The 17,571-nt window shown below is 34.2% G+C and overlaps 1 protein-coding gene across 4 annotated transcripts in view; it reads left to right on the forward strand.

Annotated features, from left to right (window-relative positions):
• The window catches only part of RALGAPA1 (Ral GTPase activating protein catalytic alpha subunit 1), a 262,207-nt gene that overhangs the window by 135,874 nt on the left and 108,762 nt on the right, over positions 1–17,571 (forward strand). For all 4 annotated transcript variants that reach the window (XM_029952940.1, XM_029952941.1, XM_029952942.1 and 1 more), the window contains 5 exons: positions 1,892–2,017; positions 4,761–4,819; positions 9,395–9,503; positions 10,544–10,654; positions 16,131–16,199. In XM_029952940.1, coding sequence (XP_029808800.1) covers positions 1,892–2,017; positions 4,761–4,819; positions 9,395–9,503; positions 10,544–10,654; positions 16,131–16,199 — 474 coding nt within the window. The remainder of the gene's footprint in view (positions 1–1,891; positions 2,018–4,760; positions 4,820–9,394; positions 9,504–10,543; positions 10,655–16,130; positions 16,200–17,571) is intronic.

Here is a 17,571-nt window from a genome sequence, read left to right on the forward strand (position 1 = left end):
AAAAATTTTAAAAACAGATTCTGCAGGAGAATTAAACCCATATGTCCTTAGGGATCCACTTTATGTGACTAAATTTACCTCCTGTCTATCTAGAAGGATACTAATTCTGTAACATCCTTGGGAAATTTCAAAAAATAGTCTTTTTCTGTTTGTGTGGTTCATATGAGGAATACTTGTTGAGAAAAACTGCATAGGAAAATAAATCACTACAGGAATCAAACCTGACACCTCGTCTCTCTACTGTAAGGTTAAGGTCAGTGTTTTCCTCTGGATGATGTTGAAGATACACAGGCTAACTCTTCCTCTTTGGATTCCATTTTAGAACCCATACACACCATCTTCCTTCCCTTAATGGGCAGCCCCTTTTCTCCCTCTGCCAGGTAGATTATAAATAACTGTTTAGGTTTTACCGTTAGCAATTCTAATCACATTGTAAGTGTATTCCCATTATATACACATGCTTGAACGTTCTCAGTTACTGTATTTAACTTTTAAGAAAAACTCTCAGCTAATCTCTTTTTTTGATTAAATATTTTGCTTTTTATGTTTCATTTTTATGCTAATTTTTTATTTAAAGACTTTAATTTTTTAAGTAATCTGTAAACCCAACATGGGGCTTGAATTTATAACCCCAAAATCAAGAGTCACAGGTTCTGACTGAGACAGCTAGGTGTACCTGCAGTTTATTTTAAAATGGGATGGTGGCTACAAGCTTGCCCTATCCCTTTATGCTATTGTCTTTTATCTGCAGATAAGGATTTTTTTAAAATGTGGAAATAAGTTATTTTGTTGATAATCATAATAAAGTCCCACTCCACTTCCTATATTATAAGTTAGAAACATAAGGAGATACTGTTGGAGATACTTGTTTTAAGTGAATAGAAGTATTATGTTTCTGGCAGATTGTATTAGCATTGTTTTTGGTATTAAACATATAAATCAATCTGTAGGTATTTTAGTAAACAAAGAAACATATTAAGTGGGTGTTAGTGGGCATGCAAGAAGATAGAAGAAGAAGAAGAAATGTTCAGTGCTGGGGCACCTAAGTGGCTCAGTTGGTTAAATGTCTGACTCTTGGTTTTGGCTCACATCCTAATCTCATGGTTTCATGAGTTCACGCCCCACGTCGGGCTCCATGCTGACAGCGCAGGGACTGCTTGGGATTCTCTGTCTCCTACTCTTTCTGCCTCTCCCGGACTCCCACTGGCTCTGTCTCTCAAAATAAGTAAATAAACTTTAAAAAAGAAAGAAAGAAATGTTCAGTGCTGATACTTCAGAAATGCTTAATATATATATAGCTAAGAAAAAGGAAAAATTACCTTCATCTGCAGGCCAAGCATAAATTCTGACTTTGTTTTTAGTTAAGTACTGTAGACAGTGCTTTTCTCACTTGGCATAATATTATAAAAACTGTCTGGACTAGTGCCTGTTTCTTGAAGATACCATTAATCTTTTTATCCTTAGTTACTTTTATCCTTAGTAACAAATATAATCTGGTGACATTGAGTCATCTGGTCATTAGTACACTATGTTGTGGTGTGTGAGTTGCCTTTAAAATGAAAGTATGTATATTTTTCTTAACATTAGGGTCGTTTTATGCTGTCACCTAAGCTGTATTCCTGTGTGCAGTCCCATTAAGTGTGGCTGATTTCTGCTTAATTTGCTACTCATAAGGAGAGCTCTGCTGTTCACATTTATTGAGAATAGTAGTAGTTTATGTGCAAAGTATAGGTGAAAACCTCAGTCGTCACTTTGTGTTGCCCCTTTCCTTTTTAATTTTGTCTTATGCTCTCACTTCTCTTTGTAATATGGTTAGGTCATGAAGTAATTTTCTGGTGACTTAATGACATAATCAAATACATTTTAAAGTTTTAAAAAATCTGACACATAGGCACCAAGAGTGGAAGCACAAGTTCTTCTGGGATCTTTGGTTTGTTTTCCCAACTTATATTGTGAACTGCCTGGTCTCCATCCCAACATTCCTGATATTGTCATGTCTCACTTTTCAGATGTTAAGGTAAGAAATCAGTTGCTAATTTTTAGTATCTAAAATGATTTTATAAATATAATATATGTTCGATAAAATTTGTATTCTTTTCTTTTAGAAATCCACGTAATCATTAAAGAATGTTTGCCAACCATACCCATCAGACACAAGGCTGTTTAGGAGTATAGTCTTTTTTGTGTTGATTACTTCTTTGGAAATGTTTTCTCATTATTGAATACATTCATATATATATATATCAATATCATAGGATTCTTTCATTTACTCACTGAAAATTTATTGAAACATCCTATGAACAGAACAGATACTGTGCTACTTCTGAGGCTTCTGAGATGGTACTAAACCTGCAAGTTTGACTGACTTTCTCTCTCTCTCTCTCTCTCTCTCTCTCTCTCTCTCTCTCATATTTCCCAATGTGATGTATCAAATAATATAATGAAAATATTCTGTTTTGCTGTAGGAAAGCATGGAATTGGGGTGGGGGTCCTATGTATCTGAGGCCTCATAGCTCCTCAGAGGTCGTGCTGATAATTTTTTTTTTTAACTTTGCTTTTCTCTAAAAGAAGTTTTTTCAATCCCATTTTTGTCAGGAGTTCTGCATATATTTTTCATGCCACCCATATTTGTCTTTACAATACTTATAACATACTTATAATTACTTGTTTAATGTCTGGTTTATACTTCAGACAAACACCGCAAGGTCTTATTTACTACTAGATCTTTAGAGTTTTAACTGGCTGCTTGACCTCTTGTATTCCTAAAACGTTTGTTAAACAAATGACTTTCACTTACCCAGGGAATTGCATAGGTAAATTGCAAATTTACAGTGACAATGAAAACTATACCTTTGGTCTTCAGAGGTGAAGTACCTTTGGTTTCTTCTATTTTCAGAAGATCCTCTAGGTCAGGGATAGATAGTCATTTTAATTTGCGTGGGCAGTTTTAAGTTTGTTAGGGATTAGCCTAGCTTACTAGATAGGATCTGCATTTCAGAGTGAACTTGTTCACTTCTGGCCATTGTATAGGTAGAAATGACTGAAATGATTTAAAAAAATCAAAACAAACTAGGGAAGGGGTATTTCCAAACTAAAAGCTGATTCAGAGAATGATGAAGAAAGCAAAATGTCTAAGAAAACAACTATTCTCAGTCAGAAAAGTAAAGATTTAAGGGAAAGTTAAATGCCATCGTGGTCATATTTTATTTTCATTTTCACTGAAAACCACTCCCCACGTACTCTAAACTGCAGCCATATAGCCATGAACATACCATGCTATATTTCGATTCTGTGCTTTTGAAAACCCATTTCTTTCTGCCTAAAAAACATCATTATGTAGACCTGTTTTCCCCTTCTTGTCTCTTAAACACTCAAACATAATATTTGACCTTGATCATTTGTCAAAATCCTATTTACCCAAGACCCCTTTGTGAAGTCTTCTGTGACTCTCTGAAGTTAAAAGTTAAGATACTGTTGTCTTAACCATCTATTTCTTTCCAGCATTTAAGACAGGATCTAAGACATAGAAAGCTCTTGGGCTTAAATAGGTATCTATTAATTGTCAGACACTGGGCTAGATGCTAAGTTTACAAAGTTAAGTACTCCTCTTAAGGAGTTACAATCTATATAGCTGATAAGTGTTTTTTGAATATATGAATGAATGAATAAAAAAATAAAAAGGAACAAATAGATTCTTAATCATCAAACCTCTAGTGGCATTCTTGTTTTCCTCCTTAGCCACTGTAGTATTTGACCTGTGTTGATGGTCCTGACCTTCCTTAATCTCTTCAATTTTGACTTCTGTTGCACAGATCTGTCTTGATTTTATTCTTCTCTAAATATTCTGTGACTTCTTAATAGACTAGTTTTCTTTCTCTGCTTGCTAAACATAGATTTATTACAAGATCCTCTTTTGATAATTACTTTCTCTTCACCCTTTTGAATGAATGTTTATTCATTTACATAATTTTAACTATTGGCACTTATCCCAAAACTCACATATTATCATGTTTTACAAATTACCAAGAAGAGGCTTGCTTTTAAATGAATATTTCTCAAAGTTTTGAAAAGGTGGTCACACTTTAAAGCAATTAAATCTGTTTTAATTATAGTGAGCTTTTTATTACTCCTCTAATCAGGAAAAAAGGATTCTTTTTTTGAACATATGTATTTGGTTATAAATTTCAGAAATAATTTGTTTTAATTTTTGCTGCTCTAACGAGATACTATCAAAAAAAATACCAACAGGGTAGCTTATAAATGACATAAAGTCATTCCTCACAGTTCTGGAGGCTGAGATGTTCAAGATTAAGGCTCCAGCAGAGTTGTATTCTGTGAGGGCCCTCTCGCTGGTTCATAGCAGGCACCTTCTCACTGTGTCTTCACAGAATAGGGGGAGCTAGAGAGTTCTGTGGTGGTCTCATTTATACGAGCATTAATTCCATTCATAATGTCTCCATCCTCATGCCCTAATAAGTACCTCCTAATACCATTATGTTTCAGGGCTAGGATTTTAACATAAGAATTTGGGAGCACAGAAACATTCAGACCATATCATTTTATTTATTTAGCTAATTTTATGAATAATATTGGATTCTATTAAAAGTATATGGGTGAAAACAAAGACTGTTTGATTTCACTGCTGTATCCCTAGCACCAAGCACTGTGCCTGGACCCGTAGTGGCCATTTAATAAGTAACTTTTGAATGGATGAATGAATGAAATTTTAGTCATTACCATTATTTTCCCCTTTATTCTAGGAAATTACGATCAAAACTGTATTAAGCTCAGCAAGAGATGAACCCTCTGGCCCTGCACGGTAGGTCAGATACTCTTAAGACTTGACATAACTATTCTGATTTTGGAATCTTATTGTAGAAGTTGATTGAATTATTTAGCATTCCAGATAGTTTCAGATACACAAAAGCTGTTCTGAATTATAAATCTAAATTATTTAGATTATTAAATACTTACTGTTTTCATGATTTTAATACAAAGCTTCCTTCATTAAAAAAATAAAAATCCTAGGTACACCCGGGTTACTCAGTCAGTTAAGTGTCTGACTTTGGCTCAGGTCATGATCTCGCGGTTTGTGAGTTTGAGCTGCACATCGGACTCTGTGTTGACAGCTCAGAATCTGAAGCAGACTTCAGATTCTGTGTCTCCTTCTCGCTGCTCCTCCCTTTCTCCTTCTCTCTCTTTCTCTCTCTCTCTCAAAAATAAACATTTTAAAAATCTTTAAAAATAAAATAATAATAATTAAAAAATAAAATCCTAGTCACCTTTTTCAGTGTCTTTACCTTTTGTATCTAAAATGATTTAAGGGGCGCCTGGGTGGCTCAGTCGGTTGGGCCTCTGGCTTTGGCTCAGGTCATGATCTCACAGTTTGTGGGTCCAAGCCCTGTGTCAGGCTCTGTGCTGACAGCTCAGAGCCTGGAGCCGGCTTCGGATTCTGTGTCTCCCTCTCTCTCTGACCCTACCCTGCTCGTACTATCTCTTTCTGTCTCTCAAAAATAAATTAAAAAAAAAAAAAACATTAAAAAAATAAAATGATTTAATTTTATTTAAGTATATTTTGCTTTCTCTTCAGATTTAGTCACTATCTCTTATGCAACATCTTGTAATGTACTAGTAATTACCCAATGAATATTTGTTAAATTAAAAGGAAATATTTTTATTGCAGAAAAAAATACATGTAAGAGAATTTATAGATATTTTATTATGATATTAAAAAAATAGAATATAAAAGATTTTAGCATGTTTTCCCATCTCAATATGTTATTAAGAAGTGAAAATTATCATTTTCTCTGTTTTACTAGACCTTTCTGAAAAGATGGAGATTTAAATCAGCAGGATACCAATAACATACTATGTTCCTTCTTTTCTCAAAAATATCATTAATTTATATTTTCTATTTCTTGAAGCTAAATCTCATAGTATGTCATTAGCCTCAGTAGTAGTCTGTGTTTACTACTATTTTGACCTATATGTCTGGAAGGCTTCTTTTCCTAACATCTGCACATTTTTTTGACCAAAGATTCTTAAAAATATGGATTATGGCTTTGATCATTTGGATTCTGATTGCAATTTAAACCTATTAATGACACCTATAATTAATGTAAAGTGAGCAGTTTGCTTAAATGAGGCATAGCTCTAGCCTTTAATGCAATTAGATATTTTTCTTAATAGCCAAGTTTAACTAGAAACAAATCTCTTTGAGTAAATTCTTCTTTTACATTAGTTTCATTTTAATACTGGACAGTTAATCCAGAAAATGACATGGTCTTTTCCATTATTCCCATATTTTCATTTCTGGTAGCCTTAACTCTAAATTTGATTATTAATCTATGCTAATGATTAATAATGATAACCTTTTAAGTTTATAAGAATTTTCCTATCAAATTGTTCCATTTAATCCTCATCACAATTCTAAAAAATTATTGGAATCATTGTTATTCTTCCAACTTTACTGCAAGAAACTGATGGTTTAGAAAACTAACATTTATTATGTGCTAGGCACTGTTCTGAATACCTTATTACCTCATTTAATCTTTGCGACAATTCTAGGACATATATACAATTGTTATCTTCCTTTTTTATAGATGGGAGCCCAGAAAATTTAAATAATCTGCCCTATCATCCAGAAATGTCAGGCCCATGATTACAATCTGGCATTTTGTCTTCAGAGCCTTATCAGATATATAAGTAACAAGCGACAGAACCAGATTTGAACCTAGAGCTTCAGATTCTAGATCTTCTGCCTTTTTTTTTTTTAACTGTGTTGCCTTTCAAGTGAAAGAACATTGAAGATTAAAACATAGCTGCCCAGAATTAGACTTGGGAATCATTAACACAAAGCTTGTCTTGAGAGTGTAAGGAAATCCCAAAAAGTTGAATATTAAGCATTTTCTAAACTTGTTTTCCTTTCAGGAATGTAAGGTCTTAGAAGACCCCCAAATCTGACCAGGAGCACAGAGTTGAGCCGTACTGAAATAATCTAAATGATTTGAGTATCTTGAAGAATGTAGGAAACACACAGCATACACACACACGCACACACAAATTGATCTCACTCATCTATTATAAAAATGTCTGTTAAGCATTTTACTTCCGGTCTGTGGGCTAATTAGCTGCATACATGGAATTTATTATTACTGTACAGTGTTTTCCACTACTAAACCTGAAACTTGGTTATTTATATCTAGAATATTTATGGGTGGGCAACAGTAGGGAAGAAATAAAGCAGTAGACTTCACTTAGAAGACTTTTTGGTAGCTTTTTTTTTTTTTTAATGTTTATTCTTTGAGTTTGAGAGAGGGTGTGTGGGTTGGGGAGAGAGAGGGGGAGGGAGATAGGATCCGAAGCAGGCTCTGTGCTGACAGCAGAGAGCCCAATGTGAGGCTTGAACCCACGAACCCCAAGATCATGACCTCAACTGAGGTCTGACGTACAACTGACTGAGCCACCCAGGCACCCCTTGGTACTTCTGATAGTAAAGAATTTATTAGCATCAACACTATGATAAACTGAAAGAAGACACTTAACTTCTGATCAGCTGTGTTCAGGAAGAAAAATATTTCTGAATTGAATTGTTTTGAAATTTAGCATTCTACTGAAAAAAAATTAATATACGTATCAGGGCTGGGGGACACCTGGGTGGCTCGGTCCGTTATGCATCCGACTCTTGATTTCAGCTAAGGTCATGATCTCAGGGTCATGAGATCGAGCCCCATATACGGGCTCAGCACAGAGCATGGAGCCTGTTTGGGATTCTCTCTGCCCCTACCCCACTTGTGTGTCTATGCTTGCTGTCTCTCTCAAAATAAATAAACTTAAAAAACAGAAAAAAGAATGTCAGTATCAGGACATGTCAAGTATACCAGAATACTAGAATGAGTTGACTTTTTTAGGAGTTGAGGGAACCAATAGGTGCTTCATCAGAAGCTTATACTTGAACACACTAATGGGTTTTTACTGATTCTGATCATCTAGTAAGTCCCTTCAAGCTGAAACTCAATTGAAGTAAGGGAATGAAGTTTTACAAGACATTAGAGGATACAAAAAATTCTGCAAATTCTGTTTCTTTTGGAATCCCTTTATAAAGCATATGAATTTTATTTGTATTGCTAGTTTGTTTCAAAGAATTTGTAGCTAGCTATGTTAAATTTAAGAGTTAGGAAAATAATATTTGCCTTACCCAGCAGCTTCATGTTTTTGCTGAAGTTCATTTTGTGCTGTCAGTCAATGAAAATTACACTTTCCTTTTTTTTTCTTAGCCACAGAATAAAATGTAATTATCCAACATGATCAAAAAAGTTTGTTCATATTAAAAACATACATGATACATAGAATCAGCATTCAATGATAGTAGGTGCTTACAAAAATAAGAAAAAAAGCTTCTGGAATTCTTGGTACCTCTCAGAAAACTTCCTTCGTGGTCCTAAGGAAAAATATTTAGAGAATCATCAGCAATTATTAGGAAATAGAGTTGGTTTTAAAAAGAAAAAGTACAGTGAGTGACCCCTGTAACCCAGAGGAGGGTCAGTTGGAGATCTGTAACCAGGGCTGGAGAAGCCTTATATCATCAGGAATAGGCAGACACAGGTAGTGCTGTTGCACCCAGAGGGATCAATTATTGCAGAACCTGCTTGCCCATGGACTCAAGACTCTCTGGAGAAGTGACCAGCACCTGGGGGACAGATCTAATCACCACCAAGAAAGAATAGAATATATTCTTGGCACCTGATGGTGTGTTCCAGGCTCCAACAGGGGCTGGTACTTAACTGTAACCACCCAGAGACTGTTTGATCAGCAGAAGCCCCAGGAAGAGCTGATGGGCATGTCAGGCAGTGAGGCCATGATGGCATTGAGCCAATGAACATACTGTTATGCCCAGATTTTAATATGGCCCCCAAAACCAGAGACTACCAGGGAGACCGAATCACGCATGCAAAAGCAAAGGGCGGTTTTATTACGGGTTTAGGCTGGCAGAGCCTAACCTCGGGCTCACAGACTTTACCAATGCAGCGGATCCATGCTGAGAGCCACACTTACCTTTTTTGAAAGCAGGTTACGTATTTGTTGGGGAAGCTTTATGGTAATACAATTTATTAATACAGTTTTGTTACAAAGATCCTTTGTGTTATCCCCACCTATGAGGTTGTTAGTAAATTATAATTGAACGTTAGGCTTTGAGTTTGGGGCCATGTGCTTTCGTCCCACTTTCTCTTGCTAAGAAGAGCTAATACACAGAGTAACAAATTGATTCAATCATTTAAATAGTGCATATTCATTCTAGGATGGTTGGTTGTGGTATTTTGGTTGGGGTGGTGGTTTTATTTCATTCAAGCCTCATTCACTTTTTTTATATCGTTGTTGGTTGCCTTTTTTGCAGATGTGTAGCACTGTGCAGTTTAGGTATTTGGATTTGTGAAGAACTAGTCCATGAGTCTCATCATCCTCAAATTAAGGAAGCTCTGAATGTAATTTGTGTTTCCTTAAAGGTAATAAAACAACAACTCTATTTACTGGAATATATTAATGTAGTATAGAATGCATGACCTTTTTTCCAAATATTTATTATATCTTATGTCTTTATAGAATAAAACACATATTAAATGTTACATTTTATTATTATTTCTTTCTTAGTACATTATTTCCTTGATCCTGAATTTTTCCTTGAGTGGTCCTGTTCTTCAATATAGGATATTGTGGTGATAACTTATTTTATCTCAACTTTTTATGTCATTTAATTTGTAAGGCCATTTATATTTTCCTAATCAGTATTTTTTGTAGCCTGCTCTTCAATCCTTATTACTTCCTGAATTCTTGAGCTGTTCCATGATATGGCTTTATTATTCAGGTTAAATGCTCTCTTTGTAACCTGAGTAAAATTTGTTAAAAATAATAGGCTAATTATTTAGAGTGTGAATGAGTAAATTTTTTGCTTATGAAACTATGCACGATACTATTTTTGTCTTAAAACTTATAGCATCTATATAGAATTGTAAACATAAAAAGCACAAATATTACTTATTTGACAAATATTTGTGAGTATGTACAATGTTTGAGGTGCTTTGCTGGTCAGAGTGAGGGATATCAGAATGAAAGAAATTATAAATACCATGTTCAAAAAAATAATATGATGACTGGAAAGATTAAAATAAGAGTAATAAAAAGCCGAGAGAACCAAATGAGTGGTGTATATAAAATGCTGATTGAGGTCAGAGGAAACAGAGATCACTTTGACTTGGGTATCAGAGAAGACTTTGGAAATAGAACACATTTGGTCAGGGGTTGAAGAGTGGCAGAGATGTGGCCATAAAAAGCTAAGCATACAAGTTTGATTTTGTGCCATTGAGGAGTCATCAAAAATAAAGTTAATTGTGTTTTCAGAATGCATTGTGAATTCTTATTTTGCAGCTGTATATTTATCTTCTTAGTGGTGTTTTAATACACAAGTTTAGAATGAAAAAAATACGAAATTTAATGTTTTTCAGCAACTAATGCATTAATCAATAATTTGTTGTTGTTGTTATTACAGTTTACTAATAAAACAGTAGCCCATGTAGCTTGTAACATGCTTCACATGCTGGTTCATTATGTACCTAGACTTCAGATTTACCAACCAGACTCTCCCTTGAAAATTATTCAGGTAAGTATTTCTAATTTATTTATTACCCTGTTAAAAGACCTTTAGATTTGGATACCTTGAAATATAAAATTATTTGATAATTTCTTTAAATTTTGCATGGCTAAATAATGGCAACCCAGGCTGTTTTTTGGTTTTTATTTCTTTGTTTTTGTTAGATATCAAAGTTCATGACAGCCCTTTTGTCTTTTATGTTAGGAGACTGTGTTCTTGGTTTTAAATACTACATGAAAATTGATAATTACCATCATCTTTATTAATGTATATTCTGCTTCATTTTCTGTCTTAGGTGAGAAACCATAGCATCCCTCCAGTTACCAAAATCAGGACATTATTTTGATTCATCCCTTTCCTCCTCAGCTAATAATAGATGAAATTTGTTTTTGAAAAATTATTTTTTCATTTTAATTTTGTGTCTCCTCTGCTTCCTGCAACACCTGACCTCCTACACTTCTTAGAACATCTGGCCTGTTTTATTATTTCTTTCTTGAGATGTTGTTACAGCCTTCTGACTAGTCTCCTGGCTTCTGAGGTCTTCTCCTCCAAATCGTCATTCACATTCGCTTGACTTCTGTCACCTACCTGAAAAAAAAAAAACCTCAGCAATATCTCTGAGTGGATTTCCTTTGCCTATAAAATAAGACCCACATTCTTTATCTGGGAATTTGAAACCTCTAGGTGAGGACCCAGCCCATCTTTTTAAAATAATGTAGGAGTCCTTTGAAGTATCCTGTTGCCCATGTACCTGAGTCAACTTAAGATCTTTTGAACATACCTTGACTCTTCCTACCGGAAATGCTCTACTTCTCTTACCCTCCCCTCGTCTTTCAATGATTGGTTTGATGCCATCTCCTCAAAAAATAAGAATCTTTATCTCTTCTCTCCAACCAGAGTTTATCTTTCTTATCTTCATATTCTAATACAATTTTTAGGAAATATATTTAATATTTTATTAAGCACCTATTATGTACCAGTCACCTTTTCATAAGTTACCTCTTTTGAAGTAGACTGTTATTTGCCCCCCACCGCCTTTATTTAAGATGCGAGAACTGAGGATTTAGTAACTATATGAAGTCATAAGCTAGCAGGGTAGAAATAGTTCAAACCCGAGTATGTAAGATTTTAAGTCCAGGCTTTTCTGGCTCACCCATATTGCCAGCCTCTATTTCGGCACTAAATATATTTGTGTACAAATTCTAAAATGCCCTCTAAGACAAGGCCATTTTTCTTCTTTATTATTTTTAATGCCGAGGGTGACTTTCATGTAGAATATGTTCAGTAGATATCTGTTGAGTTGAATATGGTTAGGAAGTTAGGTTTGAGAGTTAGACACTCCTGGTTTAACTAACCCCTGATTCAGCCATGAACAAGTTACTTGGCCCTCCGAACTCATGTTTTCCTTATTTTTACATTTGGGATAAAAATATCTAGCTCACAGAGTTGCTGTGAAGACTAAATGAGAAAACATATGTAAAGCAACTTAGAACTTTTTGCCATAAAATTATGGGACATTATTTTTAATAAATTTTGGCTATAGCTATTATAATTATCAGGCAGAACCCAATAACTGGATGTAAATGTGAATGTGCAATGTATGCTAGTATTAAAACCTTTGAAGATTTTAGCCTTTAAAGTTGATTATTCTATTTAAAAATTAAGGTCATTCTTTAAGCAGATTTTTTTTTCATTTAAAAGCCTGCAAATCCTTTCCCTTATTTTCCTTATCAGTTTATATATTATTAATATTCACCTAAGTACTTCTTAAGTATGCAGAATTTTTTCAGATTGCTTCATTATACATTATAGTGGTCAACAGCTACAGATAAACATGAAGAGTTATTATATCCCACTTTTAGTTGAATGGACAAATGAAATCCAAAAATAGTAGAGCATTTCACTAATGTTTACCCATTTGCATAGTTAAGAATAGAAGCCTAGCCAGTTCCAGTACCATTTTTAAGCAAATGTATCTAATATGCTAGATTCTATTAACGAGTAAAGCCTTTTACTGTGTAAAGTGTATTTAGAGGAATTTTTCTATTTGATGCATTGAAGCAATAACTTATGAAAATATAATAGCATACAATAAAAATAAACTTACCCCTATACATTTTTAACATGCACATAAAAAGTTTGATGAGGGGCATCTGGGTGGCTCAGTCGGTTGAACGTCTGACTTCGGCTCAGGTCATGATCTCAGTTTGTGGGTTCGAGCCCCGCATCGGGCTCTGTGCTGACAGCTAGCTCAGAGCCTGGAGCCTGCTTCAGATTTTGTACCTCCCTCTCTTTCTGACCCTCCCCTGGTCACACATAGGTATACAGAAATGTCTGGAAAGATGAGAGTAGACTTCTTTTTCTTTAATTAAACTCTATACCCAACATGGGACTTGAAATCAACATTACTTAGATTAGGGTCACATGCTCTCCTGACTGAGCCAGCCAGGCACCCTTAGAGTAGATTTCTTTATTTTTTTTCCCTCTGATTTTATTGAGGAATAGTTGACAAATACAGTTGTGTATTTTTAAAGTATGCAGTTGGTTAAGCATCCAACTTTGGTCCAGGTTATGATCTCACAGTTTGTAGGTTCAAGCCCTGCCTTGAGCTCTATGCTGGCAGCTTGGAGCCTGGAGCCCGCTTTGGATTCTGTGTCTCCCTCTCTGTCTGTCCCTCCCCCGTTTGTGCTGTCTTTCTCTCTCTCTCTCTCTCTCTCTCTCTCTCTCTCTCTCTCTCTCTCAAAAATAAACATCAAAAATTAAATAAATAAAATAAAAAATAAAGTATACAGTGTGATGATTTGATAATTGTGGAATGATTACCAAGGTTAAGATAATTAACATATCCATTACCTCACATAGTTAACTTTTTTGTTTTGTTTTTTTTATGGTAAGAATGCTTAAAATCTACTCTCAACAAGTTATAAGATATTCAATGTATGATTAACTGCAGTCACCATGCTGTACGTTAGATTCTCAGAACTTACTCTTTTTATAGTAAAACTGAAAACTTATACCCTTTGACCTGTATTTCCCCATTTCCCTCTTTTCTTCCCAGCCTCTGGCCACCACCATTCTACTATGAAATTGGCTGTTTTTGTTTGGTTAGTTGGTTGGTGGTTTTGTTTCGTTTTGTTTTTTAAAGATTCCACATATAAGTAATACCATACAGTATATGTCTTTCTCTGGCTTATGTCACTTATGATAATGCCCTCCAATTTCATCTAAGTTGTCACAAATGGCAGGATTTCCTTTTTTATGGCTGAACATGAATATTCTATTATGTGTATATATACACAGATTTTTTTGGTATTCATTTATCCTTTGAAGGACATTTAGATTGTTTCTGTATCTTTGCTTTTGTGAATAATGCTGCAGTGAACATGGGTATTTAGAGATCTCTTTGCGTTACCAATTTCATTTCTTCAAATATACACTCAAGAGAAGGATTTCTGGATCATATGGTAGTTCTATTTTTAATGTTCTGAGGAACTTCCATACTGTTTTCCGTAAAGATTGTACCAGCTCAGATTCCTGCCGTCAGTGTATATTGGTTTTCTTATCTCTACATCCTTGCCAACATCAGTTACCTTGCGTCTTTTTGAAAATAGCTATTCTAGGGGCGCCTGGGTGGCTCAGTCGGTTAAGTGTACGACTTTGGCTCAGGTCATGAACTCACAGTTCGTGGGTTCAAGCCCCACGTCAGAGTCTGTGCTGATAGCTCAGAGCCTGGAGCCTGCTTCAGATTCTGTGCATCCCTCTCTGTCCCTGCCCTGCTTGCACCCTGTCTCTCTCAAAAATAAATAAAACATTCAAAAAATTAAAAAATAAATAAATAAAATAAAACTTTAAAAAGGAAGGAAAAAGAAAATAGCTATTCTAACAGATGTAAGGTGTTATTTCATTGTGGTTTTGATTTGCATTTTCCTCATGGTTAGTGATATTGAGCACCTTTTTATTTACCAATTAACCATTTGAATGTCTTCTTTGGAAAAATGTTTATTCAGGTCCTTTGCCCATTTTTAAATTGAATTGTTTTTTTGTTGTTGGGTTGTATGAGCTCTTTATGTATTTTATATATTAGCCCCTTATCCAGAAACATGGTTTGCAAATATTTTCCCCAATTTCATTAGTTGCCTTTTCAATTGTTTCCTTTGCTATGCAGAAGCTCTTTAGTTTGATATGGTCCTACTTTTGTGTCTGTGCTTTTTCTTCTCCAAGAAATCAATGCCAAAATCAATGTGAATATTTCCCCAGGTTTTATGGTTTCTTCTAGGAGTTTAAATTTAAGTCTTTGGTCCATTTCAAGTTAATTTTTATGAGTGGTGTAACATAGGGGTCCAGTTTCATTCTTTGTATGTGGATATCCAGTTTTCTTAACACCATTTATGAAGATGTAAATGGTTACTGTCCTTTCACCTCTCGGTGCACTTGTCAAAGATGAGTTGACTGTAATTGCATGGCTAGTGCCTATATCCTAGGCTGTCTATTCTGGTCCGTTGATCGATGTGCTTGTTTTTATGTGAGTACCTTATTGTCAATACTATTCTGATTCTTATATAGCTTTATAATATAGCTCAAAATCAGGAAGTGTGATGCCTCTAATTTTGTTTTTCCTCAAAAATACTTAAGTCCTTTGGGGTTTTCTGTAGTTCCATTCAAAATTTAGGAAAGTTTTTTCCTTTTCTAAGAAAATGCCATTGGAATTTTGACAGAGATTACACTGAATCTTTAGATGACTACAAATAGTATGAACAATTAATCCAGTTCTTCCAGTCTGTAACATGGGGTGTCTTTCCATTTATTTGTGTCTTCTTCAGTTTTGTTCATCTGTGTTTTATAGTTTTCACTGTATAGATCTTTCATCTCCATGGTTATATTTATTCATAACTGTCTTATTGATTTTGATGCTACTGTAAATAGGATATCTTTCTTAATTTCTTTGGTATTATGCCAAATAGAAATCACAGTTGTGGGCATCCTTGTCTTATTACTGACCTTAGAGGAAAAGCTTTTAACTTTTCATCATTGAGTATGATTTTAGCTGTGTACTTGTTGCATAAAGTCTGCATTATGTTGAAGTATGCTACCTCTATAACTAATTTGTTGAGAATAGATTTCCTGAGTGATAGAATTGCAGATGGTTTTTATAAGTATTTTTGCTTATCTATATCTCTCTTTTTTAACATACGTGTGTATTTATATTGATTCATGAACTGAATTGGTAAGAAATCCATTTATAGTTGATAGAGTTTATATAATTTTTGTTCTCTATACATGAGGATTTTAAATGATTGATAGCTAAGTATACTTGAAAAGCTTACCTGTTAAAAATTACTTTGAAATAACAGTGTTAATGTATTTACAATTAAAAAATATATTTAGGATAAACTTTTATTAATAGATTTTATGTCACTTTATTTAGCACTAAGTTTTAAGATGCATCATTTAACATATTTTGAACTATATTTTTCTCTGCTGACAGATCCTAATAGCCACTATTACCCATCTTTTGCCAAGCACAGAAGCTTCATCTTATGAAATGGATAAGAGGGTAATTTAAATTTTGTTTGATATTTAATGTGTGTTTATCTAGTAAAATCTTTATATTTTAAAATTGCTAAGATATACATATTTACATGGTAAACATTAATTCACTTTGCTTAAAAATCACTATAATGTGAAATGTGTTTTTGTTTTATTTAACTATAAATTATATTTTAGTTCAAATTTCAAGTTAATCATGATTATTTGATAAAGTCTTCAAATCTCAGGGTTTTGAGGAATGTTGGAGGACATTCTGTTCATTCATAACTATTTCACTTTATCCTGCCAACTTATGGTCTTGTTTATGCCTGGAAATTAGTAATTCTGAGGAATTCTTCAACTCTGAAGGCAGCCATACATCTTTATATAGCTGTTATTGATAGAAAAAAAACAAAATGTCCATTAAGGTGAATACATATAATAGAGATATGACACATAGAAACATACCCTCTGGCCACAGAAAGTTCTACAAGATTGAATTTACTCAGTAAATTCATTGTGAGACTACTATAATTATTTCAGGTGTTGTATCTATCAATCTAAAGTTTTTATTTGGCTTCTTTTCATAGTTTCCATATCTTTCTTGAGATCTGTGTTTCTTCAGCAATTATATCTATCTTCTCTTTTAGATTTTTAACATTTTTTATCATTTTATGTATTTTTTTTTAATTTTAGAGGTAATGCAAAGAGGGAAGAGGGAGAAAGAGAGAGCATCTTAAGCAAGCTCTCAGCCTGGGGCTCAATCCCATGACCCTGGGATCATGTTTATTTATTTTAAAGTCCTTGTCTGCTGAAGTCATTATCTGGATTATTGCTGAGTCTGTTTCTATTTAAATATTTTCCCCTTGACTATGGATTCCATTTTCCTGTTTGCTCATGTCTGTTAGTTTTTTATTATATATTAGGCATAGTACATAATATGTCATAGAGACTTTAGAGCTGTGCTTCCCAGGATAGTAGCTACTAACCACATGTGACTTTAAATTTAAATAAAATTAAATTAAGTTTATGTTAAAGGGGTAGCTGGGTGGCTCAGTTAGTTAAGCATCTGACTTTTGATTTCAGCTCAGGTCATGATGTCACAGTTGTGAGATTGAACCCCTCAGAGGGCTCTATACTGGGCATGGAGCCTGCTTGAGATTCTCTCCTTCCTCTGACCCATTCACACTTACACGTATGCATGTGACCGTTCTCTCAAAAAAATAAATAAATAAAATAAATAAAAATAAATGAAATTTTAAAAGTGTATATTAAAAAATAACTCCCTGTTTGTGCTAGCCACATTTCATTGCTCAGGAGATACATAGACAGATACACACCATTTCCATCATTGCACACTAGAATTTACTTATTTCTTCTGAAAATTATTCTTTTCTTTT

This window comes from Suricata suricatta, chromosome 9 (genome assembly GCF_006229205.1).
Source record: "Suricata suricatta isolate VVHF042 chromosome 9, meerkat_22Aug2017_6uvM2_HiC, whole genome shotgun sequence".
NCBI classification, from domain to species: Eukaryota; Metazoa; Chordata; class Mammalia; order Carnivora; family Herpestidae; genus Suricata; species Suricata suricatta.